This window comes from Stigmatopora nigra, chromosome 12 (genome assembly GCF_051989575.1).
Source record: "Stigmatopora nigra isolate UIUO_SnigA chromosome 12, RoL_Snig_1.1, whole genome shotgun sequence".
Classification (NCBI taxonomy): Eukaryota; Metazoa; Chordata; class Actinopteri; order Syngnathiformes; family Syngnathidae; genus Stigmatopora; species Stigmatopora nigra.
The window spans coordinates 11,261,932-11,281,681 of record NC_135519.1 but is presented as its reverse complement, the minus strand read 5'-3'; the positions used below and the strand labels follow the sequence as shown (position 1 = coordinate 11,281,681).

Genomic DNA, 19,750 nt, shown 5'->3' with positions numbered 1-19,750 from the left:
AGAAACGATGATAAGGGAGGAATACATACTAGTAGATGCTATTAAGGTTTTAGGAAAGGTTGAGCAAAACGTTGCCAAATATTCAAAACGTTATTTTTGCAATATAATTACATATTTATTCACAGCCACCTGCAAGAGATTTTACAGCATTGTGGTCGGCGAGCAGTGCAAACGTAGCGGCGAGGAGGACCAAGATGAGGAAGAGCGGCTACCGAGAGACCGAGTCAGGACTTGAAGCTTCATTTTGGGATTCGCCAGACACATCTTAGCAAAACAAAAGTGGAGAAGTTAATTCCAAGACATAAAAATTGCTTTCATAAGCAAAATTGACAAATCATCATGTTAAAATTTGAATGATACTAATGCAATTTACCCGTTGTACTGTTGCTCTGCGGCACCACTTGTTGCCGATTGGCGAAAAGGCCCGTCTGGTTTCCGTTGGCTTCCTGCGGTCCATTCCGATTGGTCCACGGGAAAGAGCTTGTAAAGAGCTGTGCTGCAATCGGACCCAAATGATGGTCTGTTTCCCCGGGGGTGGGTTGTCCCCCAAGCTGAAGATCTGTGGATGAGAACAACAACAATGCTTGTCATTTTACAACAATTGTAAGTGTATAATGATGTCCATTCAGTTGTTTCATGTAAAAATTCCAATGAAGATTATAGATACATCAAAATATTTGGTCCTATTGTGTCTTTTCTTTTGAAATAAATAGAAAAATCATGAGGTGATTGATTGTGGCAGTCATAGCGGCCAATCAAAAGTAACTAAATACGACAAAAATAAGTTTGACCCACCTGTTACACAGGGGAGTCATATATTTTTTAAATTTACGAGCGCACATCTATTGAACGCACTTTGCTCATCACTGCAATATTTTGCACCGGAGAAATTGCGCTGCTACGCTTTTAACGGCAACGTTGCTATTAAGAGCCAACTCGTGTGCACGCCAATGGATCAATACGAGAAGAAAAGCTTTTAAAGTCTTCCCTTCCTGCCTGATCTGCTCAAATTTACATGCAAACTTTCTTGTTCTTTTCCTCTGTGTCTATGCCACAAGCAAAGATTTGGATAGACCATAGACAAAGTAATTTACTTGCCTTTAAATGATACAAAATATATATATTCACCTTTCGTGGTGGGCGGAGTTAAGATGCTCTGCTTTCTCTGAGCGCCATCTGCAGACTGAGCAACAAACACAATGACACGATAATTAATACAGCAAGAAAAGTCAATCAATATGTCTGTAAGTGCGTCTGCGCGTACAAACCTGAGTGCCTCCGCTGGCGTTATTTTGATCCCCGACATCTGCGCAAAACACAATTTATCAAATGATCGCTTCATTTTGACCCAATAGAACATGCCAACATAAATAGCAAAAATAAATAAATACAAAAAACAATGTGAGAGCTCTAATGCGCTCCCACACAGATTGCACCTTGGGCTGTCGCCCTAATCGCCCTTAGAGAAAACCGGCCCTGCATTAATGTGATTTGGACACTCATTAAACTGAGATCATCAAATGGAACACACACACACACACACATGCACGTGTGCATGCTCAGCATGACTGACATCACTTCCCAAATGCTGCCTCTAAAAATCTAATAAAGGTTCCATTATAGACCCGCACAATCCCCCTCTAGCCCTCCCAGCGACCGGTCCAACCCCCATTCAAAAGCTTCTTTATGGAGACAAACTGTGTTGCCAAGGTGCAAATGACCTGTACTTAGGTGTGTTTGTGTTTAGTACCTGGATGCCTGTATATTTGCAAAGTGGCAGGCGTTGGTCGTCTGCGACGTATCTGGGGAAAAAAATATATAAAAATGTTAAGTGTGATTCAAAACAAAGAACAAAGTGACTTAGAGTTAGGCGCATGCAAGAAGGAGCGTGTATGTATGAGGTTGTATTTACAAGCAGGTTGTTGGCTAAAATCTTGTGTTTGTTTGAGTGAGTTCATTGGTTGCAAAAGCCAAAAGCTGCATAGCAATCCATAGAAAACGGCCAATGGAAAAAATTAAGATGCAAATACTAATTCAAATGTCATGTTTTTCTTTGGTTCCTTTCAGCACTTCTTAGAGAAGCGCTTGTTTGTTAAAGGGAAGTTTGATATTTTGGATTTGGATTTCATTTTTCAGCTCTATTGTTTTAAAAATGTCACTGTCACTTTAAATTGAAATGGCCTGCATGAATATTTTTTTTTTTTAAATCCTTATCTAAAAGAATATGGAAGATTAGTAAGACTATATTACTACTAATTTATTTTATCATTGCAAAACATTGGCTCATACATTCCAATGGAGAGTATCATTAAATCACCAATTACACAACTATTAATTTGTATGCTGACAGACTACATTTGGTAGCATAACTGCGTCTAACAACCACAATAAATCTTTAAAAGAAAATGTAAAAAAAATCAAAAATAGGTCACCAAGTGTTGACAACTAGCACGCACGCGGAACATTTAGTCCGTCCTGTCACATGAACGCAACAAAGATGATGTCATTTTTCATCTTCATCACGTAAACATGCCACTCAGACAACCCATGCAAAAATACCTTCCAGAACTTTGCCCACCATTTACATGCAAGTCTACCAAGAAATGGTGAAAGTTCTCCAACAAACATGATGATGAAAAGAGCCATTTTTGCTAAGACTAACATAACAAACATATACAAATCCCATATTAAGTCAAGTGGTCGACTCACGTGTTCAGCAGCCTGTGGGTCTAAGTGTCCCTGCAGAGGCGGGACATCAAACTGGATCTTCTTTGGACTGCCGGGCTCCATCGCAGTCCGAGACTCGCTCGCTTACTCGCTCGTACAAACAAACACAAGAGAAAGAAAGAAAGAGTGTGGGGGTGTGCATGCATGTGTGTGTGTGGTGAGGAGGGAGTGGTCTGGCCACACAGTCCATCGCAGTGTGCGCACTAAAAGACTAATTGATGTAAATGCCGACTATGCAGTTTTTCTATTGTCACAAATGTGAGTGCTAGTCGATGGGTATTGTTTAGTCGACATTTTAAACTCTTTAAAGGGGAAGTGACTATTTTTGGTGGTGTCAAAAAAGAGACTGAAAAACTCATAAAGGGCACATTATGATTCATGACATTGACAGTCCTCAACAGTCTGAATTGTTCCTCGAGAATGTGTTTTTGTCTTCTGGTGCCCTGTGATTGACTGGTGAGGAACTCGGGGTGTGTTGTGCCTATTGTGAGATTGAAATTTGGTTGGGATAGGCTCCAGCACCCCCGCGAGCCTAGCCAGGATAAGCAGAAAGGTGAATGAATGAATGAAGGGTTGAAAGTGGCCACATTTAGGTCAAGTGTGTTTAAAAGATTTATTTAACTTAAGGCAAACGCAAAAGGGAAGACAAAAAGTTGAATTAATGCAATATATAATTGCCTTCTTTGACTAACTATATCCCTTCTTTTTAATTGAGGTCCATTTCAGGCCCTTTTGGGGCATTTCCCATCTCATTCTGACTTTCACCTTGATGCCTGTTGGCTTCCTCCTCAGGAGCATCTTGGTCCTCACGCTCGGCATTGTCGTCGTCGTCTTCTTCGCTGGATGACGATTGGTCGCGGTCTTTGTCAAATCCTGCCGACTTGGCGGCATATTTGCGCGGCTTGTAACAACCGGCGCATCGAGGAACAATCACAAACTCTGCGGCGCTCCGGCCCTGAAACACAACACATTTATGCACATTATTATTCAAGACACTTGTGGACTACTTATCAGCTCATTGTACTATTAACGATTTGATAATATTTAATGAGTATTAAAATGTGAACAAATATGTGCTCAGGAAAAACAATTGATTTGAATTGTACAACAATTTATTCAAATTTCAGGTTTACTTTTTAGTTTGTATTTATATAGCACCATAGCATTAACAATGATATAAAAATAAATCTAATATTTTAAATTGAACTCATTAATTGAAATGACTTTATAAATGACTACCCATACAAAAAGCATGGATTTTATAAACTTGTATTTTTTACTCGAGTTCAATAAGTGCCTGGAAAATTATTTCAGGTGTTATAAAAATATAAAAGGAGTATCATAAGACAGGTAAGTAGTAGTATTACCTTAAGCAGCTTTGGACTAGTAGTCGCTTGATCCTCAACGCTGCCTGTATACAATGCAAAAGCAGAAAAGCCTTACATTAGGACATCCCCAAAACATACCAAAATGAAATACTAATACTGAAAGTCAAATGTGTCGTCCTAACAGACCATCAGGTGCTTGTTGTCCTGTGCCCGCCTCCTCCATCTTTCAAGTGCAGGTCGGCAGGACAGTGTTCCAACACCCCTTTTAAACACTCTTCAACAATGTTTGCTTTTGCATAAGCGTCAACCACTGTTGTGATGGTTGCATGCTTTCAAGCATATTTTTGATTATTTTCTCAATATGTTTGTGTATCTTGATTCTTTAGTTGGATTTAGTTGAAATAAAAATAATTAAAACAATAAAAAACAATATTTTTCCTTCAATTGGAATCCATTATCATCTGTTATTCTTTTACATATACATTTTGGTTATGTTTTTTTTGACATGTGTGGAATGCCAATGCAATTGCAGTGGTGCACTCACCTCGAGAGTGAGCCTTTGTGTTGGTGTCCTGTTCCATGGGGCAAGGACATCCGGCACCTAACACATGGCGGCTGAAATGACACAATTCAAAATCCAAAACACACGATCGCACACCTTCTGTAAACACACACACACACGCACACATAGTAGAGCATTCCCAGCGTGAGCCTCAAAATCTGAAATGCAAAACAATGTTATATTTTTTTTGTTTAATTTTTTTTTTTTTTTTTTTTTTGGGGGGGGGGGGGGGTCTTTTTCACATTACATTGGTCCAAAAAAATCATATATTATTCACTCTTCTTTTTAAAGCATATCATTTGTAGGTGCTCTAGTGCAGCTTGTTTTTAACTCATCGACTGCCATTGACGGCAATAACGTCCAATCCAGATGGAACGGACGTCTACTGGTGACAAAAGTTATTAAAATTTAAATAAGAAGGATGAAAAGGTGCTGACAGAGTTCAACACCATGATTCTTGTTCCTGCACTCACCGGGAAGAATTCAAGTTCAGAGTCCCAAAAACAAAAATAAATAAATAACTCACATTAAGTCCAAAGTGCTCGTTAAGAGTTCAAAAATACATTCAAAGCGACGCCATCCCGCCTTTTTATGATCATCAAATGGACAAATCGGTGTCCGTGTCAGTGGGTGTGGTCTTCGGACTCACGGCACCCCCTCGTTCTTCGGGGATGCACGGCGGGTCGCCGCCGAGGTTCGGCAGCAAACCTGGAAGAGACACACGGCAGAACGACTTAATGGTTGCCCTTGACGTCTAATCTATCTGTCAATGCAAAGTTGTTGGCACCTTTATACGTTGGCTCCGTGTCGTGTAGCGAACTGTCCGAGCTGGCCCGGTCCCGCCGCGGCTTGGATCTCGGACCCCCACCGGAGCTTTCTTTGAGCGTGCTGCACCTGAACAACATACAAATAATAGAAGACAATCATTATGAGTTTCAGACTGGAAGAAAAAAATGGAAAACCCCCTCAATAATATTTTTTGGCTGAGCCAAGAGTCCTGATTTGTGTTTGGAACATTTTTAAGCATTTTTAAAATTGAATTATTTTTTGCATATTTAGGCTTTGCAGTCATATTACCGTATTTTCCGCACTATATGATGTACTGTCAATAAATAGCTTATTTAAAAATTTGTTTCATATATAAGAAGTAGTACATATACTAGATGAGTCTGTAGTAGTAGTAATAGGTTAGTGTTAGACATCCACTTGATGGAGCTGTGCTAAAGGTAATTTCATACAATTAACCCATATAGATTTATATATAAAGGCACATCATATTGCAATATGTGTTTGTACTGACCTGTCCAAGGTGGATGTTCCAGGGTGACTGACTGATCTTCTTATCTGGACACAAAAAAAAATCATGGCAACAATCAATACCAATAGCCTACGGATGGATGACCATTAGGTTTGTATCTGACCCTTTCAGGAGGTTGCAGGTGTGGTGTGAGGCTGTGCTGTGCTAAGCTCATGCACTCCTCCAGTGTCCGGATGAATGTGGCACAGGTGGCGCTAAGTAGTGAAGCCTGACAATCACATACAAAATCTTATTGCTCCTTTGACTACATTTGAAAAAATATTTTTGCTCTCCATGTGAGATAGACGTCCATTCCATTGGAACTCGGGGAGTTTGGCTGCAAATGAACATTAGATGGTCATTGTCAGCCTTCTCAATCAAAATGGACTGGACGTCTCTCAGCATAGTCAGTTAGTTAAGTTTTTTATTGGAAACCTCGGGAGTGGACATGTCTCCGGCGTCTGTGTTGCTCTGTGATTGGATGGTTTGGACCTGCTGGACTAGAAGGTCACAGTAAAGACGAAGCTCGGACATTTTGGTCCTCAGACAGTCTGGACCTAAAATATGGACAATGGAAAAAGAGGCAAACCTCTGGTCAAAAAAAGTTGAACCCTTACATACCTAAAGTAAAATATTTCTCTGTCTACTATCGTGTACCTCTATGTTTATGGGCATCAAACGTTCCCGCTTTGGACGAGCCCAGCGCCACCAGCCAGCGTTGTCTCTCTGCTGCATTCACTGCCCTCACGTAAAAATGTTGCTCTCCGGGAATGATCAGCTCCAAACGGGTGGTGTCCGTCGGGTGAACTGAAAAGCAAATATCGTCAATGGCGCTGATTTAATCATTCAAATGTTTGCCCACTAACCTTTAATTTCACAAACGGACATTTTTATGGAACCTTTGCTCCCCTTGCTCACATCATCTTCACTGTCGTAGTAAGAGATGATGCCATCGTCCAGAACAAACCAGCGTGGCTGCCAGCCTAAAAAAAAAAACACACACACATTGATTTTGTGTGACATGGGCACACGAGTGTCCTAGACAATGTTATTTTTAAGGATCCTAAGTTTTATGATATAAACTTTGCAAAAATGCCTATACCTGGAATACTTGAATATTGCATTATCTAGTAATTAATGAAAAACAGCGTTCTGGAAAATATTTAATCAACTATTTCTCTACTTGACCAGTGTATGAATAGCTTAATCCTTTGCACAATGTTGGCAACAGACCTAAACACTTGACCTCGACCATTCAGAGGTTACTTGTTGCTATTAAGAGCACAAATGTCCGATTTTAATAAATCAGCATGTGACATATTGCGTTGAGAGCGTAACTGATGGTTTTGAATGGTAATCAATTGACCATAATATCAATGTATGAATGTTGCTTCCGAATTTGCATCATTTTTGGAGTAACAATGAAATCTAAACATATAGTGACATAAACACACAAGAAGGACAAAGACTCACTCACCTGTCATGTAGTTTGTCCATTTGTAGAGAACACCCTCCATGGTTTGCTTTATTTTAGTTTATCTCGTGACAGCTGCTAGCTAACAAGCTAAAGCAGCTCAGTGACAAACCACGACGAGTCAATCAAGCACGCAATTGTCATTTTCAACCACTATCCCTCTCGAACAAATAAATAATTGTGGATTTAACGAGAAAGGGATCGGCATCTTGCTTTAGATTTAACGCTAACTTGAAGATAAGTCAGCGGACACGGCAAGCCGGGAAGGAAAAGTGTCAACAAAACAAAAGCCGATGACGAAAACCTGTGAGGGTCATTTCACATAAAAGAAACGAATACTTACGATTTGGCGTAAAACAGGCCATTAATTAGATTTGTGTCGATGCTAGGTTTATGGATCTAATGTTGAAATTGTACAGTGTACCAAAAAAGGATTAAGGATGCGGATCACATGATGCAGTACATGCAGGTGCTACTAATTGCTGACCTATATAATGACCGTTAACCCATTGATGCACAACATGTAGTTTTCATCTTCCATATCCATGCAATAAATACTTTTAAAATACTACATTTAATAATTTTTTCCTTTTTGAACGAACCTATTATGATTCACAATTCAACAATTGTTTGGATGAAAAACAGTTCAACAGCTATTTTTGTTTGTTAAGTTCTGCCCTTGAATTTGCCTGTACTTAAATAATATTTGGTATATGTATTCATTAAATGAATTGACTTCTAAAGAAAAACATCCAGGATAAAGTACTAACACGGAAAGGGAATGTGGGTCATTAAAATGTTTGGGAATCTGTCACTGTCAATGGCATTCTATGGGAATACATTATTTTATTTTATGTACTTATTCACAATGTGACATTACTTTTTTTTTTGATTGGATTAACCAGAACTTGAAATTTGAAGACAATCAAAATAGTTCATTTGTTTTGAAAGTTGATCTGATGAAGAAAAACAATTCAACTGAGACACTTTTTTTTATTTTTCTTGGGTAAAAATGGCCACAATGGGGACATATTAGAACAGAAAAATAGTTATAAACAAAACAACTGTCTAAAGTCGATTGTTTCTGTCGGAATGTAAAATTAAAGGCTCATGCAAAGTCGCAGAATCGGGACTTATTTTAAAAAGGTACAACGATTAGGAACAGAAGAGACAGATCTAAAAGATCACATTGAAGGTCAGGGGGAAAAAGTATGGAGGACAAGTTTAAAGTCAAACAGTTGTCAAAGGTCGGGTCAAAGTGTCTCCGTCCATGTAGGTTGTCGGGTCTGTCAGGTCAGGTGTCGTATTGTCATGACAACAGTCGCCTGGGGAGCAAGAAGCTTAAGAGTTACTCACAAACAACAGTCAGTACACACAATCTCACCCTACTTCAAAATATTGCATTCATATCAAAGCTATATATATTGGCTTGGACCACTGTTAATCTACAAGCTACTTCCAAGATGTTCCCTGAAGCTGCTCAAATTGTACGGCCACATGTTGACATTCTGATTCAACGGCGAACTTACCTTGCACGTGCTGGTTTCCTAGTTAGTACGTGCGAAGTCTTTTGTGCGACTCTTCCCTGGGAGGATCGGCAAGCATCACCTTCATCTTCACGCCGTTGACCACAGAACCGTGGAGCGCCGCCATTGCATCGTCGGCACACTAAAAAAAAAAAAATCAAGTGGGAGTTATGATTTGGAATTGTTATTTTTGAGGTCCCCTTGCAAATGGCAAGCTCATCACCTGCTTGTCTGCATACTTCATGTATCCGACTTTCCTGCCTGATACCAAGTGGACATCCATCAGGGAACCAAAGCGGCTGAAAAAATGTACATAAATGCCATATTTGATTTTTAACATTGTCTAAACATGTGTAGATCACTTTTTAAAAAGTGGATTTGAACCACTTTTAGTAGAGTTTACCCAAAAACATTCTCCAGCACGTCAATAGGTAAAGGGGCGGGACTAAACACCACAAACAAGCGCTCCTGGGAGATGCTGTCAGGTGGCGCCATGTTCTTGACGGGCGGCAGGCTCAAGTCTGTTTGGATTCGGGGACCCATAGGCCCACTGTATCCCTGCAGGGAAAAGAAAAAAAAATATTTTCCTTAATTCATAAGAGGGCCGATCAGAAGGAATCGCACTAGCTACCTACCGGGTGAGAAGAGCTGGAATGCTTGCCAGATTGGTTGTTGGAGTGTCCATTCCGTAGCGATGACATCATCTGGGTAGTCACGAACTGCATGGCCATCCTACCTACAGAACTAAAAATTCACACTCGCTCAGTACGAACGCTTTCTCCCATTTCAGCCTGGCCGTCCGAGTGTGCACAAACCCGTTGCGATCGTCTCCATCGTCCATGAATTCAACAACCAGTCTGTTTCCCGGTGGATATTCGAATCCGTTCAGTTTGTCTTTAGCATAAAACGCCGATCCCAAGTTGGTGTAGCGGACTAAGGCGTGGCCTGCATGCGCACCAAAAACATAAAACATGTTTTTATTTGTGATCTCATTTAGCCTGTTCTCATTCCTAATACTGACCTTTGCTTGTCCCATAAATGTCCCGCTGTTGCTTGCAGTACTCCATCCCCGGAATGATGTCAAACAGACCATAAACTTGCTCCTGGGTGAGTGCAGCGCGAGTCGTCACCAACAGGAGGTGGCTCAGTTCGGCGCCGCCGCTATTGCCACCCCCGGCGCTGTGGTAGTCCATCATTGGGTAGTTGGAGGATTCTGCCGTGGTGCCCATGTTGAAGGGGAACATGGCCATAGAGTCGGCGCTGCCCATGTATTCACCCCTGTTCCCCATGTTGCTGTTGTAATCTTCCTGGGCCGAAGTTTTGGTGCGAGGTTCTGCCAAAATGGCCCTGTAAGCTGAGAAGAACATCAGTCGTCAATTTACACGTCCACAAAAGGATGCTCTAGGTGCTGCCTTACATTTGTCGCAGTTCTCAATAGCCATGGCCGCCTCTGAGGGTTTGTAGTACCTCACATAGCCCAAACCTTTACTCTCCCCGGTCAACTTGTTTTTGACAATGATGCAATATTCAATACCACCATACTCCTGAGGGGACAAAATAGCCAAAAAAATAAATCTTCCAGGTTTCACATTTTACTTCTATTAATGACTTTAGAAGTTGGCTTCGTGTACCTTAAAGATGTTTTTCAGGTCTTCCTCAGAGAAAGATTTGGGGATCATAACAAAGATCCTGGTCAGTTCCTCATCCTCTACGTCTCGATGGCTGGAGGATGATCGCGACTGGGCGATAAAAACCTGAAACAAAGCAAGGCCCAAGTCAGGTATGACATCATTACGCTAGCTACCAAAAGTTACCTTCGCACTAAAACTGTTTTCCAGCTAACTAAACAAAAGTAGATGCGTTAAATGGCCGTCTTTGTTGTTACCTTGATGGGTTTTTTCCCGTCAAGAAGGACCTTTCCGTGCATTTCTTCCATCGCCATGCAGGCCTGAGAAGATTTGGCGAACTTGACGTAACAAATGCCTTTGGGTTCCCTCGTCTGCTTGTCCTTAACGACCCAAACTCCCTGGATTTCACCGAACGCGGAGAAGCGATCTCGAAGGTCATCTTCGGTGATGGAGCGACTGGTCACTAAGAACAAACGGCTATTAGGTGGGTCGTCAAGATTCTCCGAGAATGGTTTCACGTTCGATTGTGAGTCGTCCATCTTGAATTTCTTTGACCCCCCTCTTCACTGCCGATGTGTTTAAGGACCCTGGGATTTCCTGGAACCTATTCACGTGACTCCTGCGAGTCGTTCAAATGTACGTCAAAATGTACTAAAGAGTTCTAATGAAGATTTAAGAAGTAAAAATTCAAGTGTATGTACTAAATATGTTGTATACAAATACAATTTAAGAATTAAAACTTCAAATGTATGTACTGAATATGTTGTATACAAATAGGAAATTCTATGAATTACGTTTTCTCTGATAGGCTTGAACGTACCTTGAAGGTCTTTGTCTACGTTTGGGTGACGTCAGTTTCACATGTGATCTCTTGCTGTTAACAGAGCAAATAATAAACATTATTGATAATTCATCTTTTTGTCTTTATTGCATTAGAACATACATTTGTCATATATATCTATATATATTTATATACTTTATAAATGTGAATTTACACTACAATCTTGTATTGTAACATGTTAAAAAAGACTGCAAAAAACATAGCACTAAAAACAGTTACCAAACAATGGATTAATACATTTTGTCTTTTTGTTCTTGGCCACAAAGAAATAAACAAGAAGTTGAGAGATGAAGTTGGAAATGTCAGAGCAGGGGCACATTTAAATGTTGTCACACATCATTTAAGTAAGACTAACAATAACGTTGACCAGTTGCTTACTGTTTTCCGGTAACTGACATTGTGTGCATTAAATATTTTGTCTTTTTTTCAAAGGTTACCACCAATTACACACTGATACAAATTTATACATCGGATGAAAGTGCATTCTTCAGCACAATTTTAGTTTTTTAAATGAAGCAATATGTTAATCTTTTTGAACATACATGTGGTTATAAACTAAAATGTTGCATAAATCATTTGTGCTTTAGGAGAGACATAAATGTTGACACGGAACTTCTAAGTTGGCAGTATTTGAAAGCTATGGCAAAAAATTAGGCCACAGAGGGAAAAAGTGCCAACTATTCTGACTTTATAGTCAGATTTTTTTAATTTAAAATCAGAATTCAGATTTCTTCAGTGGCTCTAATCCTCTTCCATAGAAAGCTGCTATATTAGTATATCAATAAAACTAAATTGAGGACAGAAAATGCACAAATGCACACTTTGCAAGGATTTGAATGTTCAAGGTGATGTGAGGCATTCTAACACTGGCTTTACACCCCATAACGATTGTCCGGAAGGACCCCTACACTCAAGTTTTGAAAAATTAGATTTTGATGCACTCAAAGGAGAGCCCATTGAAACCAAATTGAATGTTAATCTGTGTAAATGGCAGCCAAAGGGTTAATCACACCATTTCTTGGACTTGTCCTCATCCAATTTAGATGATTTGTCAAGGGGACAGCTGCTAACGTCAAATTCAAAATATTGTACGCACACTAAAACCCTGTGACCATTCATGAAATAGAAATACAAATACACACAGCCTGTGAAAACGCACAACAGGTAGACAATTGGACCGATTAACATGGCCGCCTGCTTACTTAGCGAGCAGGAAGCTAAGACACTGTCGTCAAAAAAATGGCGGACGAGCTAGATTAAGCTGACGTAGAATCGAGCACACAGAGATATGTGCCAAGTAGAGCTAAAAGCAGCTTGGTGAGGATATCCATGGTGGGTACGTATGATGATTGATGGGTCACCGCACGATTACCAGTACAAAGTGAGCACATTGGTGGCAAACGAACATGACAAAAGTTACGGAGCGTAATAACATTTCCTCGTGTTGAATTTCCATTGCAATTGGCTCAATTGTTAGCACCTACTAGAACCCGGCATTCCCTCAAATAGTGGCCTTGAAACGTTTACTGGGACGGCAGTGATTATCATCCACAATACTGCACAGTGGAAATAATCTATTTTAAAGAATGTTCCGTACAAAACCCACAAATCTGCAAATTACACACAAGAAGCTTGGATTTATGGGGGATTGAACTCTCGATCTCAGAACTGCGAGGCAGAGGTGCTAACCACTCGCTCATTGTGCCACCCAGATTTGCATTATTCTCCGCTAATTGTCTTTATATACATTTAATACTGTGTAAATGGCTTCAATGTATGTAAATAATTCAAATAATGTTTTGTTTAGAGACAATTTGAAATGGACTCAATTGTGTGGCCACTATTTGAAGAAACTTGAAAAAATTCAAACCCGGAGTACAAGACAAAAAAAAAAAAACTACTTCATGACAGCGACGCCGTCGCTTCAAAAGTCGTCATCCATTTTGTGGAAGACACTTTGGAATGTTTCACGCCAGCAGCGGCTCTTTTAAAATTTAACATCCATATATTTACGTTACTAAAACTCTATATTATTATTACATTATTGCAAAATGTACTGCTTTTCCATCACCTCTAACTAGGATGTTAATTACAAAAATCGCATTAGGCTTTCAATTTTGACCTATAAGCCTAAAAACAAATTTTCATGATCATTGTTTTAATGTTAGACTTAACGTAAATAGCTAAGGAAACTGTACTGATCAGATATGTAGACTTTTCAACTTTTATCAACAATAAAGTCATTAATCAGGGTAAGCCGCTATTAAATCATTGGCTTACATTGATGGCAATAGATTGTACCGTTGTAATACTTAGGAAGGGTTGGTGGGGGCTTTTGAAGTAATCCCAAAACGACTCAAGTACTTGATGAAAAAGTACCAACACGTTTGATAAGCAAAAGTGTGGTTGAGTAGCACACGATGGCCCAGAAGACAGTTCAGCTAGCATACGGATGCTCCAATACAGTTATAGTACAACATCTATACATCAACTATACATTGTGCATTTTTTTTCCCTTTGTGGGATTTTCTGAAGGATCGGAGTGGGAGGGGGTTTGTTCACCATTACATCACTGCTAAAGGACGTGTGGAAATGGAGCCAGATATCAACAATTCAGGACCACGGAGAGCGTACCTCACGTCTGGTTTTGGACGGGTTACCCTTCCTGTCTATGTGTGGTTCTGCGTGGAAGCTAAAAAGACTAAAAAGGGTCAGAGGACCTGACCGGATGGTGCGTTACAAAATGACCTTGACACTGACGGGAAGTTGGCGGTCGTTACGATATGACGGTAGCCTCCGTCACGATAGCGGGGTCTTCTATGTCGGCTTTGCTCTGGACCATGCGGAGCTCCAGCTGGGGCGGGCTGGGCCTCCGACCGGGACCTGCCAGTTCTGGGAGACCAAAAGAAGCTAATTAAAACTCAAGCAGTCTCATTTAAGGAGGCTATTTTAGAAAAATGGAGTTGACTAGCTAAAATCTAGGACCCTTTATTGACAAAATTGGAGGTATTTTACTAAATTGGCACGTCTCTGAATTAGCCAGTGAAGGGCAACCTTCTGCTAGTAGTAGCACGTGTGCTTGGATGAACACATTACTACTTTTTTTTTTTTTTAATCATGGGCTGCCATTAAGAGCAACAATTTGCCTTACCATGTGCATACGATATGGTCCTCTGGATGACGTGATGCATCACCGAAAAAGTTTTCTCACACGCCGTCTGAAGTGGATAGAATGAGGAGACATAATTATTAGAGCCGTGAAGCTGGCTTTCCGTTGTTTTGAAAGAAAATCTATAGCGCGTGTGGATGTATACCTTGAGGTCATTTGGGTAGTGGTGCGTCCACGCCAGAAGCATGGCAGCAAACAGATCACCTGTCCCCACAAAGACGGCATCTACTTTGGGAACTTCTATTCTGACCCTCTGTGTCGTTCTACTGCCATCGGGGCGAACTGAGTGCATAAAAATGCTTTCCTCAACATATTTGCCCGGGGAGCATGAAAAAGAAAAAGCGCATCGCGACACCTACCGTGACGCTGACTGCCCAGCGACACCAGGAAGCGGTCACCCAGTCTGGAGGGCAGATCGGATGAGGTGATGACCACCGTGTCTGGGCCCATGTTGTGCAGGAGGTCCATCACCTGCAAAACAGACACTTTCAGACTGCTTCGTTTTGAAGAAGAGGACTCCCATGAATAATAATTATTCTTACCTCTACGGCATCTTTCTCGGTGCTGATGTTCTTCCCTGTCAACAATCTAGAAAAAAAAGACATATGTGACCAAATCCCATATATTAACAATGGCCAGTCCTTAACGAAGGTAACTCACTCGGCCTCAAACTGGTTGGGAGTGATGATGTCGGCAACAGGAACCACCTTGTTCTTGTACACTGGGTACAGATTCTGGGGGACATACTGTAAAGACATTTACAGTCAGAAAATGAACTTAAAACAACCATACGACTAAATGAAGTACTCACAACCCACCATGGATCCGTGGTCCCCGAGCACAGGATCACACACTACAATACCAAACACAAGCACACAAAGATTGAGCACAAATCTCCCCCAAACATTGCTTTAACCCTTCAAGATTGAATCCACTGGAAGGGAAAGCTCACCATACACCAAATTTGGATTGGCTCTCTTTAGCTCTTGAACAATGTCCACCACCATCTCCAGGAAGGATGTGTCCCTAGTGTACCCTGAACACAACACACAAACATTAAAAAACGGGTCAAACATGTAAACAAACATGGTCATTGACTAGTACACACCTGTGAGGACATAGTCATACTGGTGCACGTTGTTGAGCTTGATGCCTTCATAGAGAACGTGGAGCTCGTCAGCTGTCAACACTTGGCCCTTCCAGTGAGAATATCCTGCAGGAGCAGCCCATGAGATGGCATTCACATTACTTCAATGACCAAGTCACAATTGCTACCAAATCGACTGGCAGTCTGAAAACTACCGTCGCCTATTTTATATTTCAACCTTTTGTCGGACCGCATAAAATTGCGAGCAGTTATTATTTTCTGGCTGTGATAAATGACCCAATAACATTCATTTGTGATGCCTTATTCTCAGTCTGCTACATGCTAACTGCATGGAGAATAATGACATACAAAGCTGCATGTATTTTGATTGCATATAAATCAATCAATTTAAACACACACACAAATGGGAGGACACCAACACTGATGGAAGACAAAAATGCACACACACAAAAAGACACACACACACACACTCAAAACGGAGACGGTGTAAAGGACAAGACAAACAGGTGACTTAAAATAGGTGCGTATTGACCGGTGTGTGTCCACTCATTCGTGTCTGTCTGCTGCAGGCTGATGTCGCAGGTGAGTCACCGACAGGTCACGTGTTCCCGTTCGGTGGGGGGTTCTGGTTGCCAGGCAACACGGCAGGAGAAAGCCAGAGGGGCTCAGAAAGGACTCGGGAAGTGGGAGGGCGCCGCGCCTGCATGCCTGCGTGTGTGTGTGTGCGTCTGTGTGATGACATCATCACTATCTGCTGTTGCAACAGACAACGTCATCATGTGGGTACTCCGCCTCCATCGTTTTGATTCTCTGTCGGGTGTTTCCGTTCAACGTGTTTCCTTTACACGTGATCTGGCATGACACTAATGATCTGCCATTGACGGGGATGGACGTCCATTCTATTTAGCTGCCCCTCAAAAGCAGTGAGTTAAAAAAATAATGTTTTGCTCTACATTGTGGACATTACACACAGGCTTGTTATAAACAAAATGGCGGGCCAGGTTATTATGGTAACGTCAAAGTGTAAAGCTCAACCGCAGTGGGATATTAGAAAAAATATTTGCTGACTAACCGTGTTATGCGCACACACGTTTCATGTTACCTGTGTGGTTAGAAAACTGCACAGAGTTGATGGAGTCCACCTCAAAACCTAAAACCTGCAAATACATTATAGAAGGTTAGCAGCTGGAGAGACATTTATTTTTTTGTATGCAGATGTGAAAGTATGAGCCATAAAAATATTGGGGATTAATTTAATGTAATGTAACTGCCTTAATCCTATTATATAATTTTTTCCTATCACATATCTCTACTACATTTACTCAGATTTCTTTAGTCACTCTTTGCATTCATTTAGAATTAGAATGCAGGACACAAATAATGGCAGTAAATAACACCTAATTTATGAGTTGATCCATTTATGGCCCCTCAAAGTGTAAAAGTGATTGCATGGTGAAAAATGAATGGCAGTGCACATTGACAATCAGAAGAGAAAAAAAGATCACATTCAGCAGAAATCTCCCCAGAGATGAGACGGTAAATAGTTTTCCCACGCTTGCTAGATTGTTATCGCCATGATTTGATGATGAAAATGTGGGAAAAAAAGGAAAGTGACAACTCATTTGTACTCCTGTGGTCGCTTTGTTAAGTCAATGGCTGCCATTAACTGCAATAGAAATGCAACCCATTTTAACATCAATTTTCAACTAGCTGACCACTATCCCTGAAAGCCTTAAAATCACATTCATGTAAAACCACATCAATGGTCCACAGTCTTCATATCTCCCCTTTCCAAACTGCCTCAAGTTGTCGAATTCTGATGCTTAACGAAGCACCGGCACCACTTCCAGAAAGCGTAGAATTCTCCGAATGGAGTTTATATAGGAAAACCGTAAAAAGCGGCTTTTACAAGCCGAGTAAAAGGACCTGGTGTTAATAGAGCGGCTAATGGCTTCTCTAGTTATCCCCATATAAAGACAATTATTTGCGCGTCTGCGGGCGCAAAGAGAATCAATCAAACGTAACAAGTCGAAGGTGCTTTCGTGTCGGGAGGAGGAATACTCGCCAACTTCCAGCTCGGCCCGGGACGAAAATAGACAAAGGAAGCGCTTTGTGCCACAAGGAGGTCCATCATAAGCATCATCATCATCATCATCACCATTCAAAGGCACCATGGCTCGGTACCATCACACTGTCAACAGCAGAAATCCTAATGGGCTATGATGCTCACTTTCACGGCCTACTGAGCAGATCTTGGTCTTTTTACACATCTATAGGTACTCTTTCTATAACATAGATGTCAAACTGGTGGTCAGCGGGCCAAATCCGGCCCGGCACAACATTGCATGTGGCCCACAAAAGTAAATAGTCTGCAACCACTTCACATTTTCATTAAAATAACATGTATATCAAACTACTATGGTTTTTTAAAAGAATATTTTTACAAAATGTTCAGTAGTATTCAATAGCAGTGCATTTTAGCTGAATAATATGCATATATAATTTAGCATAGTCTTTGCATGTATGTCATTTACAATAATGTGAACCAAATAATTTGATACTTGGACCACATATGTGGTTTTGAAAAAACATGTTTTTAAGACTTGAAATATGAGTGTCCCCAGCTGACCCACTCAGGACAAGCACAGTGGAAAATGAATCTAACAACGTGAAATCTACAAAATCCAATCTATTCGGGTATTAGCTGTGTCTTTTCACGGACAGTTCGACCTTAAAAGGTTCCAGTCAACTCCTGTAGCTGATGTGAACCCATTCCAACTATGTAAACACTGCCAGTACAGCTCTAAAAAACACAATAGCAATAATGACAGGTAGTACATTTCCCTGACAGATGATAAGACTTTGTCCAGTCAGGACATTGATGTCTTTTTCAATGTCAGAGCCACGAAATTTGTCTCCTTCACTGCCTCAATAGCAGCATTAAATATAGCTGATAATGGGTCGTGACTGACAGCTACAAGGAAGATGCCACCTCAGTTTAGACTGTTCCCAAGACAAACTGCTTCATTAACACTGACCCAAGATGAACACATTTGTTGGCAAACATAAACTTTGATCGACGTGAAACGTGGATGGAATTACAAAGGCAGGAAAGGGAGAAAAAAAGAAATGTCAGTCAAGGATGCGACATCATGGATGCGGGGAAGGGAAACTGGGCTGGTTTGGTTTCTACCTGCAACGGGAAAGAGGCGCTCTTGTTGCCCACATAACCCCGGACGACGTGGCTCTGGATGGACAGGACACGGCACTCCATGGCGGCTCCCGGTGGTCAACCGTGGAGGACAGACGCTGACGGACGAGTCCAATTCGTTGGCTCGCGTCACCGCATAACAACGCGGATGGGACAATTATTAGTCCCCGACAGCCCGGCGCGCGCCCACCCAGATTTAGCTGAACGTTAGCCTGATGGCTACTCGGAGGTGTGTGACGCGCACAAATGACGGTGGTCAGCGTGCACGCGCGCGCGTGACGAAACCCAGTTAGCTCAGTTATTATTGATTTGACGCTTTATAAAAGTTACCAGTCTATACCTAGATCAAAATTCATATATGTCCACGAAAATACACTTCTATTATGAAGATTAACGTACCAATTCTGTAGGTGGCGCTGTTTTGGGTTGCTATCGAAGGAATGACGGGTTAATTTAGCGCATGCGTTGTATAGTAAAAACATTAAAATGTGAAATGAACATTTTCAGATTAGGATCAAAATTAATGTAAATGGGGGCTTAAAGGCAAAATACAAAATGCGTTTCCTAAATACTAGATTCATGTTGATGTAACAAAATAAGGCGTTAACTGAAGGGAATCAAAATACCTTACTACTTATGGCAACCAGGGAGTAGCGCTATGATGCGGCTGGGTAAAATGGCCAAAAACCTCGCAAATGAGTACGAAAAATTTGACAAAATCGGAATATTTTGGAACATATATTACACGCGTGTTCCTAACTGTTGTCAGTCATATTTTGAACTGGCGACACGTGTGGTCACCTCAAATCCAACGTCATCAACCAAGGGGCATTCACTGACGTTCAGAAAAACAAGTGATTCATCATTTTGACATGAATA

General features: G+C 41.0%; 4 protein-coding genes across 7 annotated transcripts; all 4 read right to left on the bottom strand.

Annotated features, from left to right (window-relative positions):
* Window positions 1-96: 96 nt before the first annotated feature.
* On the bottom strand, window positions 97-4,760 carry LOC144205030 (protein phosphatase 1 regulatory subunit 1C-like). Of its 2 annotated transcripts, none has more exons than XM_077729061.1 (8): window positions 4,600-4,760; window positions 4,095-4,138; window positions 2,710-3,682; window positions 1,751-1,802; window positions 1,269-1,306; window positions 1,129-1,183; window positions 374-559; window positions 97-264 (listed from the first exon to the last, which is right to left on the bottom strand). In XM_077729061.1, the coding sequence occupies exons 3-8, from the start codon at window positions 2,788-2,790 to the stop codon at window positions 209-211; spliced, it is 468 nt and encodes a 155-aa protein (XP_077585187.1). In that variant the 5' UTR covers window positions 2,791-3,682; window positions 4,095-4,138; window positions 4,600-4,760; the 3' UTR covers window positions 97-208. The 2 variants fall into 2 exon arrangements, with proteins under 2 accessions (XP_077585187.1, XP_077585188.1); XM_077729062.1 differs by lacking the exon at window positions 4,600-4,760 and adding an exon at window positions 4,242-4,261.
* An 80-nt stretch (window positions 4,761-4,840) lies between these two features.
* Window positions 4,841-7,935, bottom strand: plekha3 (pleckstrin homology domain containing, family A (phosphoinositide binding specific) member 3). 2 transcript variants are annotated; one of them, XM_077729060.1, is made up of 8 exons: window positions 7,732-7,935; window positions 6,781-6,897; window positions 6,572-6,721; window positions 6,350-6,471; window positions 6,039-6,143; window positions 5,918-5,961; window positions 5,405-5,511; window positions 4,841-5,325 (listed from the first exon to the last, which is right to left on the bottom strand). In XM_077729060.1, the coding sequence occupies exons 1-8, from the start codon at window positions 7,751-7,753 to the stop codon at window positions 5,216-5,218; spliced, it is 777 nt and encodes a 258-aa protein (XP_077585186.1). In that variant the 5' UTR covers window positions 7,754-7,935; the 3' UTR covers window positions 4,841-5,215. The 2 variants fall into 2 exon arrangements, with proteins under 2 accessions (XP_077585186.1, XP_077585185.1); XM_077729059.1 differs by having other exon boundaries at window positions 7,392-7,929.
* Window positions 7,936-8,361: 426 nt separating this feature from the next.
* Window positions 8,362-11,221, bottom strand: LOC144205023 (RNA-binding protein 45-like). Of its 2 annotated transcripts, XM_077729053.1 has the most exons (10): window positions 10,800-11,221; window positions 10,546-10,668; window positions 10,332-10,458; window positions 9,936-10,268; window positions 9,730-9,859; window positions 9,550-9,658; window positions 9,318-9,472; window positions 9,138-9,213; window positions 8,918-9,056; window positions 8,362-8,713 (listed from the first exon to the last, which is right to left on the bottom strand). In XM_077729053.1, exons 1-9 carry the CDS (start codon window positions 11,079-11,081, stop codon window positions 8,940-8,942), a joined length of 1,452 nt encoding a protein of 483 aa, XP_077585179.1. In that variant the 5' UTR covers window positions 11,082-11,221; the 3' UTR covers window positions 8,362-8,713; window positions 8,918-8,939. The 2 variants fall into 2 exon arrangements, with proteins under 2 accessions (XP_077585179.1, XP_077585178.1); XM_077729052.1 differs by having other exon boundaries at window positions 8,362-9,056.
* Window positions 11,222-11,451: 230 nt separating this feature from the next.
* On the bottom strand, window positions 11,452-19,694 carry pdxkb (pyridoxal (pyridoxine, vitamin B6) kinase b). Its single transcript, XM_077729058.1, has 11 exons — window positions 18,854-19,694; window positions 16,763-16,817; window positions 15,661-15,765; window positions 15,505-15,588; window positions 15,371-15,405; window positions 15,213-15,298; window positions 15,095-15,140; window positions 14,912-15,023; window positions 14,698-14,834; window positions 14,535-14,601; window positions 11,452-14,275 (listed from the first exon to the last, which is right to left on the bottom strand). The coding sequence occupies exons 1-11, from the start codon at window positions 18,932-18,934 to the stop codon at window positions 14,160-14,162; spliced, it is 924 nt and encodes a 307-aa protein (XP_077585184.1). The 5' UTR covers window positions 18,935-19,694; the 3' UTR covers window positions 11,452-14,159.
* Window positions 19,695-19,750: the final 56 nt, after the last annotated feature.